Here is a 23,830-nt window from a genome sequence, read left to right as displayed (position 1 = left end):
AGAAGATTACGCAAACTTTTACAGATTTTCCATACCTTGGAAAGAATTACAACACACGCTGAAGAAATTAAATTACACAGCTTCTCTCTGTTAAATAAAGGGAACTATTCCTGTGTGCATTATAAAAAAAAAAAAACCCTCCAAAAAGCATTATCTGTATTTTCTCTACCACTTTGACCTTTTTGCTGCAATTCCCACTTAATCTTTCACTGATGCTCCTGTTCTAATAATTAAAAGCTCAGCAATTAAAACAAACAAAAAAACACATGAAAATGACCACCTGAGGAAAATTACTCTATTTTCCCAAATGCTGAGCCATGTAAAAAGTATTTCCGGCCCTCCTGGTTTTTAAATGTTTTAGTTGGCTAATCAGTTCTTCTTTTGTGCCACCAACAAACACCACAGCAGTCACAGCCCAGTGTAGCAGCTGTTTGCTGTAACAGGCCCTGCATATTGTTAGACATCAGAGAGGTCCCATGAGGGAGCAAGAGACAACACAAATGTCTCAGTATCCGGAAAAAAATTGCTTGCAAGCTTACAACCAACCAGGGGACATAGATCTCCAAGAAGGGAGGTTTTGCCAGTTCTGGTGCTCTTGGAACTACTCATTTAATTGAGGACAACTTGCAAAACCACCAAGACAATTACATAGCATGGCTGCACAATAATGATATATTTCAAACTGCTAAATGTGTTTTTGCATTGAAGAATAGGGTGAGTAGCTCTCCAAACCAAGACACACATCTTGGGGAATTCTGAATGATGCAGGGTTCTACAATTTAACAAATTTTGAAAGCTAACATTTTGGGCAAAGTAGCTGCAAGAAGGAGAAATCCACATTTGTTTGGAATGGGGTTAAATCAGAGCCCAATTTATTTATTTTTATATGCCAATGCTTTCTAGCTTCACTAAATATTGTTTGATTAGGTATGCAAAGGAACCACAATGGGTAGTGGCTTATGATACACAGTACAGACAGATCTTCCTGCTTCAGAAAATACAGCATATGCCCTTTTATGTGTCTTGCTAGTCAGCAAAAAAAGCCACTTGGTGTGACTCACCATCATGTTCACTGCTCCTTTCAGCTCTCCTTGGAACTGGAAAGCTCCTATTTATCCGTTATGAAGCTTTTTGGCTTCATCTGCAACAGCGCACTGCAGGGAAGTCTATTCCACAAACAGGTTTTTTTTCAAATTAATTCTTATCTCTGTACTTGCACATGCTTGCCCTATTAATGGTGACACGATCCCATCAGGAGACATTACATCACAGCCTCCTCCTGACCTTACACGCAGTAAGGGGCAAATTCAGATTCCCCAAACCACAAAGCAGTTTGTGGTCTCCTGGGAAGCAAACCACCTCGAGCAGCAAACAAAGGCTCTGACCTTGCTAAGACACACTTTAGGACCCAGGCACAGACCAGGGGACCACAAAGGCAACCCCGAGGAGCAGGCAGCACACTCGGCTCTGGAAACGGCCAAGTGCCAGGAACTTACCTCTGCACAGCTGTTATTTGAAGCGCTGGACTGTCGGCCTCCAGTACAAGCTTAAGGAATTAGGAGCCTTGTAACATATATTTCACTTCTCAAAAGACACTTAAAGGGAAACATGAAGACAGGGCTCTCATCCTTTCCATTCAGGATGACCTGACAGCAGCCAGCGAATCATGCAAAAGCTTGTAATGTTAGCAAGTTCTCCCCTTTAAAACACAATAAAAAAAAGCCAGACTCACACCTGTACATCTTCCCTCTCCGACTCCCATTTAGCCTGAAATTATGTATTACTTTACCCTTTCAGCACTACACCAGCTGCTGAGGAAGTCACTTGTTTTCAGTGGCTTGCTAGGGAACCACTAATGGAGATTCTTTGCTGATCTGGAAGGTTATCTATACCTGTCTCTCTGCGAGCTCCTTGCTGCTAGAAGGATGGACAGCATCAGCTTCCAGCAATATACTACAGAAAAAGGAGTAAGAATTATTTCTGAAGTTCTGAAGTTGCTCATTGACGGACCTTATAATTAAAATAAAGATACCTACACATGTAGAAATTAGCAACCAGTAGTGAAAAGCCAGGTGAAAGGCTCTCTCATGAACCTGACACATCATTTTGGAAGTTTTATCACTGTATTGAAGTAAATTGACACATATTAACAAGATGTACAATACATAGTAGTGTTTGTAAGAGCTTGGCCTTTAGGGCTCATTTCCTACAGAAGTCTATGGGAGTTCTGCAATGATCTTACTGAAAACAATTTTGGTCAAAAATTAATAATTTTGGAAGGGAACAGCTGCATTCTGCACCCATCTGGGGATACAAGTGAACAACAAGGACAGACTCCTGCAATGTGGCCCTCAAAGAGCCCCTCTTGGCAGCTGCAGACCCACATCAGTCCAAACCACTGCATTTCACTGCATTTTTATTAGCCCAACAGCACAGAAGAGACCGAAAGTCAATGTATCAACAGCGAATCCCAATGAGAGACAGTGCACACGTGCGTATTTTACACAGCAATACACAGAAAGCTGATGTGATGAAAAACAAATCACAAGAGAACAAAATTTAAAAAATGTCCTAAAATGTGCATTTTATTCCATATCATTATACAATGTTTACATACAGGTATACTTTTAAAACTGCTCAAAGAAAGTGTGAAAAAAGTGAGGCGAATATCAGTCTATAAATTCCTCCCCCTCCCCAAAATCCACACAAATAAAATACATTTTAAAACAATCTCTTCCAATTTTATGTTTTCTCCTGAATTTATTGAATCTTTCATTTCAACATGAAAAATACAACCGAATGAATACTCAAGGTGAAATGCTGACCTACACTTCAGTGTTGAGTTGCAAGAACACAATTTAAACCCTTCAGAAGCCTTCGCTTTTCTCTGTTGCTTACACACCTTCATTTTGTTGAAACAGAAGGCACAGAACATCCAAATCCTCACAGATCAATAAAATCCTGATAAAAATAAATTACTGTGCTGGACAACTCCTGACTTGTCTGATATCAAAACAAAAGCCTTCAGAACCTTTTGTTCAAAATAGCACCATTTCCACCTGATCTCTCTTGAATGTGAAACATTCCTCTTGTTAAAAATGGTAGTTGGCACTTGAGGTGAGACGCTTTCTGCCACAGCCAGGATTCTTCAAAAGACTAAGCACACTGAATTGCTGAACTCTCTACAAAGTGTAGGTAACATTTTTGGTTGGGAAATGGCACATCTAAACCATAATGTAATGTAGCTTAACCCGCATATGGCTTGCCCATTTCGGTGTTTCCCTGACCCCTGCCTGATAATTTAGCAGATGTTCCTGTGACTGTGGTGAAACTAAAATAAAGACGTACTTATGGGGTTTCACGGCAAGCAGGTGTAAAAATAATAAAACAAATAATGTGGTTGCTGCTAAGAAGATTTTCACATGTTGTTTAACTCCAGTAAAGTTTGATCCAGCATCTGATGCATACTAAGGTTTTCTTCTTTGGCATGCGCCACTTTCTCTGTTGTGGGATTAGAAAATTAAAACATGAATAGCAGTTCTTTGGAGGCCCGGATTCGCACAACACGAAGGCATGCAATCATCATTTCTATCGCAGGGTTTAGAAAGTTAAATGTGCATGCTCATAAATACCAACGTCCCCAGACAACACAACCGGAGAGAATTTCAAATTAATAAAACAAATGGCAAGTAATGCAAGTTTAGAACTGTTTACAGCTGCATTTATTAAGAAAATGCACTGCCAACAGAGACGTAATTCTTGCATGTTCTGGAAGCTCTTTGCTTATAGAATGTGGGATGGTGAATGGCTTTTTTTTTCTTTTTTAAAGTAGGACAATGAAGAAAATAATTAAGTGGTTTGCAGATCCATACTTTAAGTTTCACGTAACTCAGAACTTGCAAAGAACAAAAAAATTAAAACTAATCTCTTCTTTAGTGAAGTGACCTTTAAGAAATTTATTTCTTCTAGAAAATAAATAAATAAAAGTTAGTAGCTTTATGTTGCATGCACACTTTCATAGGTCATTTAACCCACTTATTAGATACAATACATGAGCACAATGTTCTAGAGCAGCATCCTACCAGAATCATCCAGTAATAGCAACTTCAAAGCAAGCATACCTTTAAACTGACTGGATATTTTCAGATGGAGCTCTCGTTCCCAGGGTTTTGTTTGTTTGTTTGTTTTTAAATTTATTTTAAGTTAAATACAAGCCAAATTCACAGTAATGCAAAATTATTGCATTTAAGTCTCCGGATAACAAAACAGCTCCAAGTATCCGTTATGTTGGGTTTGAAATACGAAAATATGAATCCTGGTGAACATTCTTCTCTTGTCCACGTTCTAGCAAAAATCTCGGGGCCAATTCACAAAGTCAGGTGAATTGAGCATCTCGCTACAAGGCAGGCTGTTCACTGTTCGGATACTGTCAGCCAAATGCTGCAGCTGTTTACTGACGTGGAAGGAGCTACTGCACAGCCAAAGGGCTGACTGCTCCTCCAAAGGAGGTATGCGTACAGAAAACAAAAAGCCTCATCCAGAAGAAGCATTTTCATATTTTTCCAACAGAAACTGAGAATTTAATCCATTAATTTACCACAGAATCAACAGCCTGAAAAAAAATCAATTTCTAGGTTTCTTGCTTATTTCTACATTTACCGATTCATTCTTAAGGAAATTTGGAAGAAGCAGTTTTTAAACAAGTTAACAACATAGTCACACTAAAGTTTAATCCTCATTCAATGCCAGCTTTAGTTCATTAGTTAGGCGACTGTTTTGCTCAAGTTGCTGGTAGAGTTGGTCTGTACAGGCAGCAAGCAGGTTAGAAGGGAAAAAAAGAAGTAGAATGAAGACAGATTAGACAGAGAAAACAGTTAAGTAAGAGTTAATAAAGAAACTGGTCACACCACAGACAGTTCAGTAACACACGGAGAAATGTTTTACCTTTGTTTCTAGAACTCTAGAAATCAAACAGCTACTCCAAGGAACAGCTATTATAACCTATGAAGAACTGGCTAAGAGTCCTGTTGCAGGAACAGCTGGGAGACAGGTAAGTGGAAGCAGATGGAAGAACTGCAGCAATATTCCCGGAAGAACCAAGTCCTACTTTAATTTTTACGTATAGCGTGTGGAGGATTTGTTTTATGAGTGCCATTTTTCTTTGTAAACTATTTCAGATGTGGTGAGGGAGGGAAAGCAACTGCATCACAACCAGGGTAAGTAAGGGCAGGAGATGCTGGGAGCCAGATAGCACTAGGTCTGACTCAGCATATACTCCTTTCCTGGGGAATCTGACAGCTGAAATTGTATTTTTGGTAGAGAAACATATTTCTGTTACTGGTACCAACATACTTCGAGACCTTTAAATTTTCCAGTTGTACTTTGTAAGAAAACTAAACCAAACATCCAGTGAAAATGAAACAGAAGCACGAAAACCTGTGTTGCTCAAATACAGCAAACGCACAGTTCACGGTCAAAGAGAACACCCACAGCCATGTTGTAACAGCGCATTTAGTTAAAGTTGTTCTGCAAAGTGAAAGAACCTTCCACGATGGGTTTTGACTCGCTTGTTTTCTCACATTGTCCATATTCTTCTAAATAGGCTAGTTCAAACTGCACTGCTGACCTCTTGATCCCAGCCTGTTCCCCTACAGGAAATGACTGTTTCTCATCCTTTTCCACAAGCTTCCTAAACAGAAACCCTGCTCCCCTGCGGGCTCTGGGCACGGCAGCGGCCAAGCCGTGCAGCGAGCGGCTCTGCAGGACAGCTTGTGCGGTGGGTGCAACTCCTCAGAGCGCCCCGCAGCCCAGGATCCAGCAGCCAGCTCAGTTAAACTGAGCTCTGATCCCAGACCAGTGACAACTGGGTCTTCTCTCTTTCATCAGGATAATGTCGCATATACGTGGAAAAAAAATTGAACCCTCAAAGCAGCTAAAATTTCACTACATTTGGCAAAGTGCATTTAGTTGTTATTCACACACGACAACAATTTTAACTAAGAACTTGATGCTTTCCTTCATCACAGAAAACTCCTCTCTTTAATTGAGGCAGAGATTGACAGTATTTCTCAACATCCAAAATGAGACTAAATACCCCAGGTAAAGCACAGAAAGCATTTACGGAATGTCCAGTCAGCCCTTGATTACCCTCAGGCAACCTGTCAAGTGTGATTTACCACAGAGGTAGAGCCAAGGGCTGGCTCTGTATGCAGCCACCTTACGCCAAGCTGCAAGTTCGGGCTCTGGTGCAGGCCCAGTGAGGCTCAGCCTGAGCCCAGCAGAGCCCAGGCATGTGAGACACAAGAGCCAGCCACTCCTGCCAACCAGACACCACCAGCCACACACAGACCTTGTGGCATGTACAACATGACATAAATGAGAGCTGACCCCATTCCCCATAACCTGCATTTGTGAAGTTAACCATGTAACTTCAGCCCTTTTACGAATGCTCATCCCATTATGTCTGGTTAGTCTTCACCCTAAACATTTTACTTTCAGTTGCAATACACACAGTGTATAAATGTACTTGCTGTAGCTCAACTGATGAGTAGTTAAGTTAATGAACTTTACTATCTGTGTGACCTGTGACTGCGGATACACATCCTGTACTTTACCTTCTCCCCACAGTCAATAACATTAGCATATGTGTCATGGGATAAAGAACCGGGATCAGACAGAGCTACCTGAGAATGGCAGGGGGAAAACCATGCATCCATTTGCAAACTTGATTTGGAAAACAGGTTTTGGGGTGGGGGCTGTATCTAGGCTAGACTGCACTACTGAAGTTCACAAAGAAGCTTATTCTACAAGCTAACAACTAAACCAGCTACGCCACGATGAGTTTGTTTAGCTGTTGTGACTTAGGAACTTCAGTAATACATACAGTGCTGGGCACAAACAGAAATCAATCCGGTTTAAACAGATTCACTTTAATGTGAACTGCAAAACAACTTATTTCATTGTGAAGAAAATGAAGTTAAAATAATGCAATAAACTCTCTAGTTGCAAGGAACACTTCAAAAAAGCAAGATGTCAGTATTTAATGTTTCGTCCTTAATCAGGCACTGCCAAATCAGCCGAAAACCAATATTTAAGCTTTCAAACCTGAAATCTGTATATTCCGCTTTGCAGCAGAATAATTTCATTACTAGTGCAATGATGAGTTTTCCCACTCCAATTCTGAAACATTTGTCATGAGTCTGCAATTCAAACTCACAAGTCTGAAAGCCAAGCACAAGAGTGGAAAGCTACTGAAATCTCCTTGCTGAGCTTCTGAGCGTGTCACTCAGGAGAAGCACATTGGAAAACAAAACAAAAACCACCACACAACATGAAGAAATAGTTAGCAAGCAACGTCTGTACTGAGTAATCGAGGTGTGAAAGAGGGGAACACTTTTTTTGCAAGACACTTAAAAGGACTACTTTTGGGTGAAAAAAGAATTTTAAGTTTTTTATATTGCCCCTTTAAATCTGTCTCAAATATTTAAGTTAACGAACAAACATTTACAGAAAGACAGGAAGTCTTCAGCATCAAGCTATGAGAAAATTTCAGACTTTAAAGTGAAAAATTTGGCATCAAGGACTTAGCTGCTCTCTCAGCAATGCTCCCACGACCAAGTGACCCCGAGGAAGTAATGTCCTTGCAGATTTTGGCCTAACAGTAACAGCTGAAAAAATTCCCCATTACATCTATTTGTCATTTTATCTGCAACAGATGTTGAGAAAGATTAAGATCACAACTGGTCAGTTTTGACCCCAAAATATGAAGAGTAGTATTCTCATCCCACAGACTCCGCTGTCACTGGCTTTGCATTGTCAACACTCAGGTAAAAGTCTTGGCAAAAATAAAAGAAAAAAAAAAAAAAAGGAAACACCAAAAAATTTAAATCCCTAATGGCAAAAAAAGCAACTTTTATTAATAACTGAAAGTTATTTAAATAAATAATAGGCAAGGGAATAGCAAAAGGCATACAGCTGGGATGTTTATTTTACATTGAGAGATGTAGAGTTTCTGTACAGCAGAGCACAAAGAGAGCATGTTCTGAGACAGGTGCTAGAGGAATAGTCAAGTAAGCTAGAAGACAGGACAAATAACCCATGAAACATCCAAAGCTTGGAAAGATGTTTTATCCAACCCGATGAAGATGTCTTTGGAGAAGTGAAGCAAAGAAAATTATCTGCATGGAAAGAAAAAGTGAGATAAGGTAGGAAATAAAAAAGGTGCAGTAAAGGCTTCCAAAAGAGCAGCAACAGCACAGCAGAGTCCAGCATGCCAAGACAGCTACTAGAAAAACACACCATGCTGGGACTGGAATGCTACAGTAACGTCCTCATGTACCAGTAGAATACATTTTAAAGCCTGTTTTCCATTTAGAAATATCCCAAATTGAAGGAATACTGTAATCTCTGTACATAGAGGAAGAAAAAAGAAATCCACCTGCTTGATCAGCTACTGAGCAAACGCGTATGTTGGGGCAGGGGAATTAAAAACAGAACAAAAACAAAGCACACAAAGCAGACAACATTAGACCTTTACTAAAAAGTTGGGAGAGGGAAGTAATGAACAGATATAGAGATGAAAGGCAGTAAAGAAAAAGCATTAAAGATATGGGTGCACACAAAATACATTTCAAGCTCTGAGCAAAGCTTATGCCTTGCTGAAAGCATGCGAGCTTCCCAAAAGAGATGCTGGGAGTAAACATCGCACCTCATAAGCGCCTGAGAGCCACAACTCTTCCTCTTTCCCACGTCAACTGCAGAAGGTTCATGCAAGTGAAAGGTATGAGCATGGGAAGGTGGATTAGCAGAGCCAACCTCTGTTCAGAATTTCAGGTTGACAGCCAGTTTGTGTCAAACACTGCAGGGACTAGTCACACCTGACAACATCACTCTCCTGCTTTCCTGCTGCCTAATACACTCTTTATTTTTTTCCTTATGACTAAAGTGTTTGGTATATGCAAACTCAATTACTACTACCCTCCATAAAATATGCCGAAGCAACCTACAATTCAATTGTCACTTTCATGAGTTTAAATGACAAAGTATTTTAAATCGATTTCCACACTTGTTATTTAGTGATAACAGCTGAAATTTTCAGAGCCAGTCAAGGAAGTTCAGATAAACACTTTCCGCTGTCGTTAACAGAGAATACAGCTAAATATAAATTTCTTCAAAACTTTTGTAGTAACTTTGCCAGGGAAAAACTGTAACAGCAGAAGAATACACTCAGAATGCAACATATACCATGGCAATTTTCTTCAGTGAACTGAACATGATGGGCCTGGTAAAAAATACTTGAGCAGAGGTGAACTGAAAGGACAAATGCAGAGCTACAAACAAACGGCAGCCACAAGACACAGGGATCGCAGATACAGAATGAAAGGGTAAACACTGGCTTATCAGGCAGCTTACAAAATCACCATGAGTATTTACCAGGCTCAGCACAACACTCACCCACACTCTGCCACGGTAAAGAAATTGTTCATGGTATTTTGTACACCTAGTCTCACTAAAGGAATGCGTCTTGCACTACAGAGGGAGTATAATTTCACAAGGCCGGAACTGCGCAATCAATGAGGGCAGGGAAGCAGGTGCAGGCACAAGCTGGGAAGACATTTACATGGAAGTCATATCGTTGAGAGCGTGGTCCAGCTCCTCGCTGATGGCTTTGTACTTCAGTTTCTGAGCATAGAGCTCATCTACCGTTCACCCGAGGGATGGCAGAGGCGTGCAAGGAAATGGAGCGTGATCATGGGGTGGAAGGTGAAGGCGGTGGCAGGGAATACCATCCAGAAGCCGCAGGAAAGGGGAAGAGTGCACAGAAAGAGGCGTTGCGACAGACAAAACAAAACAAAATTTACAAAATTAGAGAAGAATAAAAAAAAGTCAAGTGAAGAGTTTTATGCGACAAGTTCATTAATTGCACTGCCAGTCGGAAAACCTGTGATAGAAAAAACTAAGGAAAGAAAGTGTACGCAGGAAGCAAAATCCATGTTTTGCTGCCCTGGACTTTTGTTTTAACACACATTAGGAGAGCACTCAGGGGCTAGGGAGAGAAGATCAAAAAAAGGGGCTCAAGGATGCTACCGTTTGTTTTCTACCACTTTTTTTTTTTTTTTTAAAACCACTTTGGTTTGTGTGATGGCATAAACTCACTTTCTTGCAGCAACTTTTGTTCCTTCTAAACACTTATCTTTCTGTTTCCTTCCTGAATCAGTGATCATAAATTTTCAGCAGCTACCTAGGCATTTCATACCCTTTCTGCAGAAGTCAGCCTGCCATGCCAAGCAACCAAGCTTCTTAAAATCCTAGACTTGGTGTAACGCATCTAAATGAACTCCACATAAGTTTTCATTAAAAAGCACTACTGAATTATCTTCTCTGGAGGGAGAAAGCACTTTTTACTACACTACTGGAGTTCTGAAAGATTTATCAAAACCTGAAAACAAACCCTCTGAAGTTCAGTAAGCTGTCCTTCGTATTATGTACACAACCCATTAGCTTTACTGAAAAACAGCAACTGGCCTGTGTCACAAAACACCTGCCCTGACCCACACTTATCACAGTAATAAATTAGGTTAGCTTGCTACATTCCTAATTATTACAAGCGTAACATAAAAGCTTCATCAGCTTTTTAGTAAGAAAAAAATACTTGTAACTTAATGAATTACCCTATACATTTATATACCTTAAAGAAAAAGAATGAAAGGAGTTTTGAGAACATGAGAGAAAAAGGATCAGGCAAGAGCAAAACACTGTTCGCCTGAAGCACTTCTGTTGTCAATACCTTTCAATTGGAAAACATTTTGCCTATTTTACTCTTTAGGCATACCCATTTATATAAGCAGGACAAGTCAGGTGAGTAGAATTGGGTACTGAAAAAAACCACCCACCACGACAGAAGAATAAAAGATCTCTATTTCCATAGTAAGTGAGAAAAAGAAAACCCCCATACCTTCTAGGTCATCGATGCTCTTCTCCAGCTTGGTTACTGACCTCTCAGCAAATTCAGCACGGGTCTCAGCCTGAAGTCGAGACAAATATGGACTATTTTAGGAAACACACACATAGGACTTAAGAACAGAGGAGCAACAATTCCAATGAGGAAAAAATCACAATGAGAGAAAGCAAATAATAAAGCGATACTAATTTTTAGGAGACACGTTTGACACTAAACTGTCTCCCAAATGACGTGTTTGTCCTTAGAGCAAGTAGTGTCTATATCAGAAGAATCAAAGTTGCATTGGGAGATCTGTAAGAACAGCTCTAATTTTACCTCCTTCAGTTTGTCAGTCAGGACTTTAATCTCCTCTTCGTATTTGTCTTCTTTCTGTGAGTACTGTAATTAGAAAGAGGATCATCAATATTAGACCAGGTATTCTAAATAAACAAAAACATACCACACTTGAGACTCTCTTCTAATAGATCAAGTGCATACGATAAATTAACATGGGTGTAACTCGATTAATTCCACTTACCAGACTGCGGTAACACACAATTTAGTACCAGAGACAAACTTTGCTTGAGTTACATTCCAGTGCTGTACAGTGGGAACTATCAGTTGAAACTAGTACTACAGTTTTAAAGAGGAGTGGCGTTTGGAGAAACTTAATGTTAGCACACAAGTGCCCTTTTAAGTGCCATTCTATAAATAATACTTAAACCTGTCAGACTACTTGACAGAACATGTGGTCAAATAACACTGACCTATTTGAAGCTAGAAGGAATGCTAAATTCTGGTAAGAGCCAAATATGAATTGAGTAGTGAGTCCAAGTGCTTCTACTGACAATGGCCTTGCTGAAATGCTGCAAAGTGATCAGCACAAAGCGAAAACCCCACAGGCCAATCCAGGTGACAACATAAGGGACACGTTCTCATGTAAGTCTCTAGCCTACCTTCTCAGCCTGAGCCTCCAGCGACTTCAGGTTGTTGGTCACAGTTTTCAACTCCTCTTCAAGCTCAGCACATTTGCTGTTATTTCGGAAGGAAGGCAGGAAAGGGGCGGATGGAAGATTCAGTCAAGCAAAAGAAACAGGAGAAAACAGGGGGAAAAGATAGAGAAAAATGAAAACAATTACAGAGCAAAAGAACGGCCTCAAAAGCAGCTGAATCCATCGCACATTGAAAGCAATTCTTATGATGCCAAATTCCACTTCAAGCGTACATTGCAGTGATGACCAGACAGAAATTATCTGCAGCCCTTGGCTTACACAGAAATATTTACATAGCCTTTACACATGAGACAGTTCAGCTTCTTTTTGGCTGCACAAGAAATCGGTTTTAAAGGTAAAAATGGATAAACAAAGAGACCAAAGAAAACCACCAAAGCAAGATGCAAAGAGAGTAAAGAGCGCAGTGAGGACTTGTTACTACTGAGTGAACTAACCAGCTATGGAAGCTGAAAGACTCGGGTTGCAGTTAAACCTAAAAACTGTTTATTAGTATCAGTACCTTATCCTCTGCAGCCATTAATGCTTTCAAGGTTTGATCCATTATTCTTAACTGTTCTTCCAGCTGTCGGACTTGGCTGTTAGTGAACACATGAAATGCACAAAAGCCATTCACAAAATCAGTGTGCAGGTACAGCATGCAGTGACAAAACACACGCACACATGAACACATTTACTTTGGCGCTGACCATTTATTTCAACCATTAAGAGTAAATAAGCAAAACATAGCTTGGAGCTGCACACACAGTGTACTGCCAACGTTTCATGCTGTTACAGCTGTCTTGTAGCACCTCACACACATCTCGGGGAAGCTCATCACTTACCTTTCTGATAGTTCAGCACGTTCCTCAGCCCGCTCCAGGTCACTCTCAATGATCACAAGCTTACGAGCCACCTGTAAGAGACAGCAAACGACAACCAGAGATATTATGTTGCTGCAGCACAGATCACTTGTTTCTAAAGCTTGAAAAGCAGGGAGCTGGGTCTCTTTCCATCTTTTGGTCAACATGTGAGTTTTGACTATGTGACATCTTCATTACTCATTTGAGTCTTTGTTATCTGACATTTTTCAAGACCTCTCTTTCATTCACCAAAAGGCAGCTTAAAAATATTTTTCTCTCTAAGAGACCAGGGAACACTCTCAACCATTTTAGTGTAAAGATCTGAGCACACATCTCCTGCTGCCTTGTCCTCTGAGGTATCTGGGTGCCCATTTCTTCCACAGCTGCAAACAGTGGTGTTTGTGATCTCCTGAACTTAAAAGGCAAAGGAGAAGGAAAAACAAACAAAAAGGAGGGATTACAGGCACAGACTAAATGACACTCAAGAACTGACCTCTTCATACTTGCGGTCAGCCTCTTCAGCAATGTGCTTAGCTTCTTTAAGCTGGATCTCTTGGATTTCCATTTTCTCTTCATCCTTCTGGGCTCTGTTTTCAATGACCTTCATTCCTCTGGAAGATGCGGAAAACAGGAAATGCAAGGGTCAGGGCCTGCCAGTTTATCTCCTGCTCTGCTACTACTGGAGAGAAACCTTCAGACAGATGTGTTAAAGTGAACAAAGCACATCGGATACTCAGTTCTTCACACCACAGATCTAGTCTTGTGCATTCATGCTCCAGAAGTTCAAAAGAAAGAAGCATGTCTTAGGAAGAAAGAAAATTTAATTTGTTTAGCTCTTACCGCAGTTTGGGTGTACTATGATTTCTCAGATTAAATTGAAGGAAAACGGGTCTTATAGAAAGTTAAACAAAGGGTTTTGCTTCTAAAGACCTAGCAAGATGACTAAAGACATCTGTGCTTTTACACTCCTTGTGAAATGGCACGTTACAGCTCCAGCAGGACTGAAAGGCATTATGTTTAAGGCCCAGATTCCTGTGAGTTTTGCCATGTCAGAGCCCTAGAGCACTGAAACTCTCTGTGCTCTGCAAAAGCAAAATTTAACTCCTTCGTAACAGGAAACATTGTGTGTTGCTCCTTCCACGCATGTCTGACCCACATTCTCTTAACTATTTCACAATGCATTGTGAGTCAACAGGCTGTATCATTAGTGAGGTAGAAATACATACACAAAATACGTAGAATTCTTTCCCAATAAAAGGTACTCTCATAGATATAAAACACTATTTGTAGAAGCAGAAGAGGAATCTTCCAAAGCCAACAAATCCAAATTCCTAACCTATATCAAGTACTCCTGGAAACCCTGGTGTAAATCTGAAGGGATTATCATGCTCTCTCTCCTTTGTTCACTTTTATGTACCAATCTCACCAACAGAAGCAAAACCTCTTCCGGCACTTTGCTCTTCTCCAGGTGAGATTTTCTACCCACAATGAAATAAAGAATCACCCTCAGAAAGTTCTCATCCAAACAAAGAAGTGTGGGCTGGGCCAAGCAGTTTTCCCAGGACGTGGCAGGATAGATACATCAAAAGCCCTGCCCCACTTAAATCTTATCTTTAGAACTGAGACATGAACAAGAATTTTGGACCTCCCTACAGACAAGCTGTAACTGAAGTCCACGTAGGCAAAAGAAGAGTGGATTACACATCTTCAGAGACATAGGAGTGGTTTAATTTATTTCCCTAACCCACACCCTGGCAATTATAATCTTTGTCACGAGGGTTAACGATCCATTCAAGAGTGGCCGCACCCACCTTTCACTCTCATCTGCAGCCTTCTCAGCCTCCTCCAGCTTCTGCAGGGCAGTAGCCAAGCGCTCCTGAGCCCGATCCAACTCTTCCTCAACCAGTTGGATGCGTCTGTTCAGAGAAGCAACTTCACTCTCAGCCTAAGCACAGGAAGAATAGAAATTAATTCATAATAAGGCACATATCACCTCTTCTCCAAGATTATCCCAAGGACCATGTAGCAGCACTTCAGTAATTTCTGACTTCATCCACTGAAAAGCCCGTACACAGAGATGTTTGTGCCCTCATTGAATTGTGAAGTTATTGTTTAATGAAGGAAAAAGTGATAAATACTTCCTTTTAATGAAATATATTAAGGAATGTACAATTTGTAATAGAAAGAACTGCACTGCATGAATTATGCATCATTCCCTAAATATTTTCTATTACTGTATTTGCAGACATTAACCAATTATAGTCTCCCCCACCTTTTTATTTTTTTTTTAAATGAACACAAACGAATTACCCGATTCTTCCATGTTAACCCAAATGCTTCACTTCTGACCTTTTGCTATATTTTGGTAAGTATTTTCCCAATGTTTCCCTGAGATTCCTAAGAAGGATTCAGTGTAAACATGCAAAAATACACCTAGATCGGCATTTGCGATGAGACAGCTGACAGAGAGAACATGAGAACTTTTAAGAAATGCCTGAATATCCACAAGTTTTGTTTACAGGCAAGCAACGCAAGAGGTGACAAAGGTGGCACCAGCAGAGGCTACAGCTTGGACAGGCCCTGGTACAGGCAACAATCACTTAGAGCACCTATTTTTTTTCCCCAAAAACTGCCATCCTCAAACTTCCCCCAGATTTACCTCTCTTGCATCACCTGTCCACTTAATCTCCAGTATAACACTTGCAACTCATCTGCCTCTTATCATTACAAGCTTCTACCTCTGACATTTTCAAACCTACACTTGCTTAAGTTGCAGAGTAACTTCTACAACAGCCTTCTTGTAGTAACCTCATTATTGGACTTTATTTCTTTCAAAGGGATAATAAATACAAAATACATATGAAAAGGTCACTATCCTAGAAAACTAATTACTTCCAAGAATAACAGTTCCTCTTAATTAGTACTGAAAACAATCTTGCTATATATGAGGAAGTACATGTCTGAATTTCCTACGATATCTTGTTGGGGAGGCAAAAAAACCCAACCCCCTATCAAAAGTAGATACCGAAAGTATCAGTTTAGTACTTTTTATTTAGTTAAAAATTTACGAAGCTGTTATTTGTTCCTTTTACTAACCAGCAGCAGCTGGATACAGTTTGCACCAGCTAAAGTTCTGTTGTACATAACACAAATAAGAATAACTTACACACCAGACAAGTAAAACAACGTTTTACATAACAGAAACATCGCCCCACTAGAATGACTGGAAATAATGCATAAATAGGGAAGCAAATATGTATCTGAACGTTAGTGCATATTTACAGTGAACCAGGAGAAGAGACTACATCCTTAGAGAACCACATTAACCCAAATACTAAATTCTTAGGTATATAATAAAGAAATAGTGTTCCATATGTGTATCATCAGACTTCTGGGTTTAAACAGTAACAATATGAACGTCCTCATTTGAGAAACAACTTTTCTAAAATGTTACCCTTGAGAAATTTGTAATGTTACAAGTTAATTATTATCCTGTCAAGACTCCTCATCATGATAAGAGCACACAACATGCTTAGAAAACACAGGGCGACTAAAGTTCACATTTTTACTTCCTGCTCCAGTAACTCAATAAAAGTTTACCAACCAGCCTTATATGGCCCAAGTTATTCTTCTGCAGAGCAGGACTTCTCTCCTTATATGGCAAGGAAGGAAAAAACCCCAGCAACATTAAGGGGCACTCCCACAGCTAACAGACAAACATAACCTTCTGCGTTTTTGCCATAGCACTTATACACCGCATATTTTTACAATGAGCAATGACATGGATAAGTTACCATCAGGCGTTAATTATTACTGTTGTAAGAGAGATTCTGTTTTCCAGAGGAAGGAGGAAAAATGCACGCTGAAAATGCGGCTGTCCCTTGAGATGTCTGCCCTCAGGACAGTAGAAATTCTTTTTTAAGGCACTGGCTGCTAGTCAGAACCTTTAAACTTTTAACAATCTGGTTTAACAATCAAAAGCTGTAAGCTGTGATATGTTCTGGCCGCAGCTTTTGCTTTTTCATTGTTTGCGTGTCTGTATGTTGCACAGGAAGAAAAAAAAAAAAGCACCCAAAAACAAAAATCCAAAACCTAACGAAAAAACCTATCCTAGCTAGTCATGTGCTATACCTGTAAAGCATTACAGTAAGGAAAGGGTCAGATTCACACCCCAGATTGCTCGCTGCAATGTTCTCAAAGTGTCCCTCCTCAAGGATGCAGAAATACAGCTGTGACAGTAAAAAACCATTTGCACCCAGACAGCGCTACAGAGGAGGCACAGATCTACATGTGCCTGTGAGTTCAGTTTTCTGCCTTCACTCACCCCAGCAATGACCCCTCCCAGCAAAACCTTAATAACACGCAGATGTGCTTTGCAGAATTCCACATCATCGGCATAAACCATTTCCAGGGAAGAGATAAACATTAACCTTTAGGATCTTAAGCCTTATAGCAATGTGGCTGAGCTCTAATGGGAAGACTTCCCCAGCAAGCGGTAATCGCTCTGCCAGCACTATTCCTTCTGCCACAAACAGGAACAGCAAAGCTTCCATTTTAATGGGAATCCCTTAATAGGTTGCTTAGAACAATACATGTTACTGAAAGCAAGAAAATTGCTGTCCTTTACTCCAGAAAGCTTAGAAAATGAGTACAGGTTATTTTTTAAAGTCAGAAGCCCTTACAAAACAAGTTAATGACTGACACGATCCCTCACTGAAACAAATGGATATCTGAAGTGACTTGCAAGAATGCAGTACTTACACAAGCCTAAAGAGCTATATTTTGCTCCTTGGGAGGATCACCTGAAAGTAATCAGAAGGCTCTTCCTTTGAACTTGCTGCCCAGAATGTGCAGAAAGCCCCATATTATAAGGAAATCCAATAATAATAATTTTTAATACTGTAATAAGCTACATGAATAACCAATCTGTTCTTTCATATCACTTTTATGCAACCACTGAAGACGCTAAAACTGCTGCAAAGGACACTTACTGTACATTTTATAGCAGGAAACATCGAGTTACAGCTGCTAGAATTTCCGAAGGTCAGTGGCAAGGCAAACAACAGCCCTATCAGGTTTTTGCTGTAACCGCCACCCATAACCACATCTTTCTGCTGTGCGAGTCTGTGCTTTTCAAATCTAATCTTGTCTCTGCCTAAAACTGTGCCTACTGCTCCTTTCACACCTCAGTAGGGGGTTTTGACAAGCTAAACGTACTACAGACATACACTGACAGCGGCCATACGATCACATTGTTGTGGTGTTTGCAGATACTGTGAGTACTCAGATCTGGCCATCTCACGTTCAGGCTGAAGTGTGTAACCCCTCAACAGCCAGCACGCTGACCTCCCACTTGAACTCGTCTGCATGCGATAAGCAGATAACTGGCACTTATAAAGAAAAAAATAAATAAATAAAAGCTTGCTCAAAACCTAATACAAAGCACTGAGTCTCAAATGCCTCACTTAAGTTCAACCTCATTCCAGCTCAACATTCTGCTATGGGCTCGCAGCCCTGGTGTGGTCCAGCGGGGCAGCGCAGCTCGCTCTGCCCCGCTCCGCACTGACCCAACGTGCACCTGCGGCCCGGGCCTGCCAGCGGGAGCAGCGGCCTCCGCCCGCGGGCGGGGAGCGGGCACTGCGGCCGGCAGGTACCATCTTGTCGCAGATGGTGGCAAAAGGAGCGGCCGCCTGACCCGCCGGCCGGGGAGCAGCGAGTCAGCTACGGCCCGGGACCCGCACCCGGGACCCGAACTCGACACCCCGCCCGCTCCCACCGGGCCGCGGCCCCCGAGCCGGCCCCGGCGGCCCTACCTCCTCCCGCAGCGCCCGCTCCTGGTCCACCTCCCGCTGCAGCCGGCCCGCCCGCTCCTCGGCAGCGTCCGCCTGCTCCTGCAGGCTCCGGATCTTCCTCCGCACGGCCTCCAGCGAGCTCATGGCCGCCATACCCGCGCTTCGCCCGGCCCGCACAGCCTCCCTCCGCCGGCCCCGGAAGTCCCCTCGCGCCGCAGCGCACCGCGCACCGGGGCGGGGCTGCCGGCACCGAGCTGGGAGCGGCGCGCCGCCGGGGCGGGCACCGGGGCGAGGCCCGGAGGAAAGTCGGCGCCGGCCGGGAGAGGGCTCAGCGGCGGGGCCGGGCCGGGCCGGGGACACCGGCAGGCGGTGGCCGCTGCCAGGTGGGCGCGCTGGCGGCAGCAGCGCCCCCTGGCGGCGCAGCGCGGGCTGCCGGGACCGGGACCCGCCGTCCCCACTAAGCCGCCCCAGTACGAGTGGCATAAAGTGACACCGAGAAACCCGTCCCTGCCAGCTCCTGAGGCACGGGGAGCGGAGGGGTGGCTCAGGGGACGTGCCCGGCTTTCGCGAAGTCGGTAACACCGGTGAGAAGGTTTCCTCATCCCCCTGCGAATCACCCCAGGAGTGGGCACTCCCTCCCCTGCCCCCACCTTTTTCCTAAGGCTTGGAACTATTGAAACTAGTAGGGGAAATACTGGGCCAACTGCAGTGCCTCAAAGATACTCCACTTCACCAAAAAAAGAAACATCCTTAACATGTCAGACGTACTCCATGCATACCATTAAACACAGCCTTTACCTTGATGAAAACAAGCCAGACACTTGCCGGCGGGGTGACTGCAAATAAAATTGGCCTCAACTAGCTTCCAAACGCTGTTTTCCAGCAAAGGAAAACGGCATTGGCATTGGTTAGGAAGATCTTCAATTTCAAAAAGCAAATCTAAGTAGCATTTCTCCTGCCTTCATCCTAGGCGAGCTATTTCCAAATAGTCTGCATACTTTTCCTTATAAGGAATATCTCCCATGGATCTATATGCGGTTCCTTTGAACAAGTCAAATAAACGTCCTGCTAGGAAGCTGCCTCTCATCTATGCAGCCATACACAGAAGACAACAGACATCTGATCCACATTACACGCAGAACCCCTCTCTCCCATTCCTACGCACGCTTATGTTAAGTTCTTGAGCTCTCTTTCAAAGCTATACAACTTAATTGCCATAATGAAGTTACAACTTTTTTATCCCTTGTTCATTTTAGAAGATAAAAGCATGTTGTCTTTCATGCAAAGTTGGTTTTGGTAACATTTCCCATTCAAAAAGTATCCTTCCTGCCGCTGAAATACTTTGCTTGCTTCGTTTGTGGCAACTCCTCTTTTTATTATGGCTTTGAGGATAATTTTTAAAGTGGAGTTATAGGAAAAGGACACTCATTGCTTTGGAAATGCTGTGGTTTCACCTAAACCTGTAATTGAGATTTGAGATTTACTCAGAGAGAATTGGATCACACAGAGCAACCACAGAGATCTGGACCTTAACTGCACAGACAATGAACTCGCATGGTTCTGAGCATGCAATGCATTAAGTACATGTCAGGGGCAGACAGGTGGGTGGGATGAGGGCCTGGGAGAGGCACAAGCCCTTGTATTATTACCATATAAAGTGCTGAGCTATATATATCTCCAGCTTGCTCCCAGGATCCCTGTCCTCTGAACTGCTAACCTAGCAAGTATCATCTTCCCGACAATCTTCTCTCACATGAGACTGAGCTTTTCTTTGACAAGCGAAACAGTTCCAGTGATCTCCAGGGGAAAAAGAACCCTAAGAGAAGATCTGTTATCTCAGGGACCAGTAAGTGACCCAAACTAGTACCTAGCAGCCTTTCTAATGCACGCATGCTGAGGAAGAGCTCTCTTGAAGGCAGAACTAGCAGCCCTTGCTCTTCTGGATCTCCCTCTCCTGGATCTACTTACTTTTAACTCTCCAATTCTGCTTCACTATCAAGACAGTGTTGTTCCCGCCTGAGCCTTTTTCCCCATCACGTGAATGGACAATCCACCCTTCCTTTACTTTCACATCTAGAGCGGCAAATCCACATGAAAAGCATGTGTCGAGTGAGCAGAAACCCAATCAAATGCCTCTGACAGTGTGCAAACCTCATGCAAGGAGGCAGTGCTGTGTTTCCCACCTCCCTGCCCAGGAGGTGCCCGGACCCTGCCCTGAGCAAGGCTTTGGAGCGCTCCTTGGCAGGAGTCCTGGCTGTCCTGCGCAGAGGAAGTGTGTGGTTTCGGTACCGGGGTGGTGGTGAAAGGGATGGGGGTAACTTACATCTGTGGCCTTTTTGTCAGCCAGTTCCAACTTTTCCTGTGCATCTTTAAGGGATTCCGAGTATTTGTCCAGCTCATCCTCAGTGCCCTTCAGCTTCTTTTGTAGAGCCACCAGCTCGTCCTCCAGCTGTGATATGGGTGGAAAGTGGCGGAGAGGGGAGGGCAGGCAGGAAAAGGTGCAGCAGGCAATGTGATCGTGCAATGGGAGAAGTGCAAGTGCAGAAGAGACAGAAAAGGACAGACGGACAGAGAGAGAGAGAGAGAAGGAGAGACAGTTAGATTCTCTTGGCTTGCGGCAAGGGCACGATACCTTGGCAGCATTCTCCTCTGCGGAGAGGAGGCTGTCCTCAGACTTGTGTAGTTCTTCCAGCACTTGGTCCCTTGCATCCTCCGTCACATGCAATTGCTTTTCCAATTGCACAATGTCATCCTCTAACTAGGTGCACAAGAGGAAATAGAACGCACAAATATGTTTCTCTCTGGGCTTAGAAAAGTGGGAAATAAATTTTGAAATCCCTCTCCCTCCTCCTGCAGGATCTCCCAGAAACATGCAACCAATGTGTCCCCCTCCCTCAAGTAAGTGAAGCCCCAGGTGTAAAGGAAGGAGGTTGGAGAAGCCCAGGAAAACGTGACACACATCTGGAAGGGGGGTGCAGCTGGCATCGGACAAGTCTGCTGGAGGGGGCAAACACAGCTTTAAATGTCCTTTGCCAAATCACAGCACGTCTGTCCATCGCTAAGGAGGTGCTCAAGGCAGCTTCTCCCAGCTGTGCCCCGATGACAAAGGCACCGAGGCCATGCGGCTTCCTATCTGGAGTGCTGGGGCCCCTGAAACCCCCAGCCAGGGGCTGTCCTGGTGCCTTAGAAAAGTTCTATCAGTTCTGAAGGGGGTGGAGGGGGGAGGAGGGGGAAAAAGAAAAAAAAAAAAAGAAAGAGAGAAGAGTCATCTGAAAAGACGTGTGCCCCAGCGCTGGCTGCGCCCAGGCCCTGAGAGCAGACCTGCTTGCTTCTCTCCTCCGCTGCTTTCTTGTCTGCTTCGGCTTGCTCCGCTCTGTCCAAGGCATTCTCCTTGTCCAGCTTCAGCATCTGCATCTTCTTCTTGATGGCATCCATGGTGGCGGTGGGCTAGAGCGCGTCCCCGCGCGAACTACACCCGAAAGCAAAACTTGAAAAGCTGTGGGACAGTTCCGAGTCTGAGACCCACTGCGGCCCCAAGGGAGCGGAGCTGCTGGGTGGCGGGGCTGATCCGTGCGGGACGGGGCGCCGGCGGAGTGCAAGCGGCGGGCAGGCAGCGCCTCACAGATATGTAGGTTCCCAGGGGGCTGACTGCATTCCTCAAGACATCCAATACTTTTTTGGAAAGGGCTTTTTTTTCCTCCCTCCTCTGTTCGTCCCTACCTCTTTCCCTCTTTCACTCCCCCCAGCTTTTTTTCGGAGGCTCAGCGCTCCCATTCGCTGCCGCCTGCCATTTGACCGTAGATATGACTATATATGGGATGCGATGGGCGAGGTAAGGCGGGGGAGCAATTTGTTCCCATTTCCAAATAGGCAGGACGGGACATTTCACTGCTAAAAAAAAAAAAAAGCAGCAGCAAGCCGGAGCCCGGGGACCAGAGGAGACGGCGGCGCAGGCTGCTGGGGCGGGCAGGGTGGCTGGGTGACACCAGCCGTCCCCACCCGTGGGAATCGATGTGTTTTAAAGCAGGAGGGCGACTGGGAACTGAGGGGGGAGGCAGCCGGAGGGGCAGGAAGGGGTTAACCGCATGCACGTAGGGAATGAATGTGTTTTAAGACCTTCCCGCCGGCAGCCAGAGGCAGGGGAGGAGGAGGGGGCGTCTCTGCTGAGCAGCCCAAACTTCGCGGCGGAGCGGGCAGGGCTGGGCAGAGTGTCTGAATCCGCCCATACCGCGGGGGAAGGGGCTGAGGTGCGACCCAAAGCCCCGGGCAGGTGACCATCGGGGCACAGAAGGGCTCGTCCCTCCTCCCCGGGCAGAGCAGAGCAACCAGCGGCTGCCGGTGCTTCCCAGCCTGCCACCCTCCCTGCCCTACCTGGCCGGGGCTCCTGGCTCTGCAGGGAGACGTGCCTCGTTACTGCAGTGCAAGGGCCGCAAACACCGAACTGAAAGGAAAAAGCAGAGCAGAGTTAGAGTGCACATCAACCGGGACAGTGGCGGGTCGGCTGCCCTTCTGGGAGTAACCAAGGGATGGAGGCCCGGAGAAGCTGGGGCAGAGAAACTGGCTGGAGAGGCAACTCGCACCCTCCATCTGCAACACCAGCCAGAGACAGGCAGTAGAGAGAGGGACAATTAGCAAAATAACATATAATTAAATGGAGACCTATTTTCGCTTCTGGCGGGTCTCTCACAGTCTCATCAGCGCAGCAGGCAAGACACAACACGCCCCATCCTCGCGAGGCACGCTCCCTTGTACGGTGCGCAAAGTACAAGGATTTGGGTTGCACAAAGAGAAAATTAAGCAGCCTCTTTGTCTGTGCTCAGTACTTGCAGCAGAAAATTCCACCCTGGTGCTGTCACTGGATCAACTGATGTTACTTTGCAACAGGAGGGAATGTCCCACAGCTGTGGCCGCTGTGCTTGCCTCGGCAATAAAGCCCCTGATGTGGGTTCAGACCAACAGTGTGACCTTCCCCCTGCTCTGAGAAAGGCCGTACCCTCAATTCAGCTACCAACTATACAAAGTTCAGGGAGGCTTGCAACCAGGCGCAGGGTTTTATGTGCATTGCTACTAGAGAGTGTGGAAGACCACTGGTAAAGTAGAAGCTTTCCCTATGCCTCCTTAAAGAAAAGATTATTTCACTCCATTCCTTTCTCACTGCATTGTTTTAACACCCTACCTCCTATGACAGTAATAGTAAAATAACAGCAATAATTACAAAGTAAAATGGTACTAAAAGGGTGAAATTCT

At 43.8% G+C, this 23,830-nt stretch overlaps 2 protein-coding genes across 16 annotated transcripts in view; both read right to left on the bottom strand.

Annotated features, from left to right (window-relative positions):
* Positions 1 to 2,558: 2,558 nt before the first annotated feature.
* Positions 2,559 to 22,176, bottom strand: TPM1 (tropomyosin 1). Of its 14 annotated transcripts, none has more exons than XR_014184868.1 (10): positions 21,905 to 22,172; positions 20,907 to 21,032; positions 14,603 to 14,736; positions 13,285 to 13,402; positions 12,774 to 12,844; positions 12,452 to 12,527; positions 11,276 to 11,338; positions 10,955 to 11,024; positions 9,454 to 9,698; positions 7,970 to 8,177 (listed from the first exon to the last, which is right to left on the bottom strand). XR_014184868.1 is itself a non-coding variant. In XM_082061161.1 (10 exons), exons 1-10 carry the CDS (start codon positions 22,016 to 22,018, stop codon positions 8,174 to 8,176), a joined length of 855 nt encoding a protein of 284 aa, XP_081917287.1. In that variant the 5' UTR covers positions 22,019 to 22,172; the 3' UTR covers positions 7,970 to 8,173. The 14 variants fall into 14 exon arrangements, 10 of the variants coding, with proteins under 10 accessions (XP_081917288.1, XP_081917295.1, XP_081917293.1 ...); XR_014184869.1 differs by lacking the exon at positions 12,452 to 12,527 and adding an exon at positions 11,896 to 11,971 and having other exon boundaries at positions 21,905 to 22,166; XM_082061161.1 differs by having other exon boundaries at positions 9,620 to 9,698.
* Positions 22,177 to 22,341: 165 nt separating this feature from the next.
* LOC309443874 (uncharacterized protein) overlaps positions 22,342 to 23,830 on the bottom strand; it is a 42,207-nt gene continuing 40,718 nt past the window's right edge. For both annotated transcript variants that reach the window (XM_082061171.1, XM_082061170.1), the window contains one exon: positions 22,342 to 23,024. In XM_082061171.1, coding sequence (XP_081917297.1) covers positions 22,602 to 23,024 — 423 coding nt within the window. In that variant the 3' untranslated portion in view covers positions 22,342 to 22,601. The remainder of the gene's footprint in view (positions 23,025 to 23,830) is intronic.

The sequence above is a fragment of the Streptopelia decaocto genome (genome assembly GCF_964273445.1).
Source record: "Streptopelia decaocto genome assembly, chromosome: 9".
In the NCBI taxonomy this organism is placed as follows: Eukaryota; Metazoa; Chordata; class Aves; order Columbiformes; family Columbidae; genus Streptopelia; species Streptopelia decaocto.
Note: the sequence above shows the minus strand (reverse complement) of the source record. Positions and strands in the feature narration are given on the sequence as shown.

What these genes read in the sequence shown, in the direction of transcription:
- TPM1 (XM_082061164.1), bottom strand. Translation starts at nt 18,736, where the DNA reads ATGGCGGCCATGAGCTCGCTGGAGGCCGTGCGGAGGAAGATCCGGAGC. An exon ending in AGCGGGCGCTGCGGGAGGAG is followed by an intron (nt 14,737 to 18,604) that starts GTAGGGCCGCCG and finishes TCCTGTGCTTAG; the next exon opens with GCTGAGAGTGAAGTTGCTTC. An exon ending in CTGACCGCAAGTATGAAGAG is followed by an intron (nt 12,845 to 13,284) that starts GTCAGTTCTTGA and finishes TGTCTCTTACAG; the next exon opens with GTGGCTCGTAAGCTTGTGAT.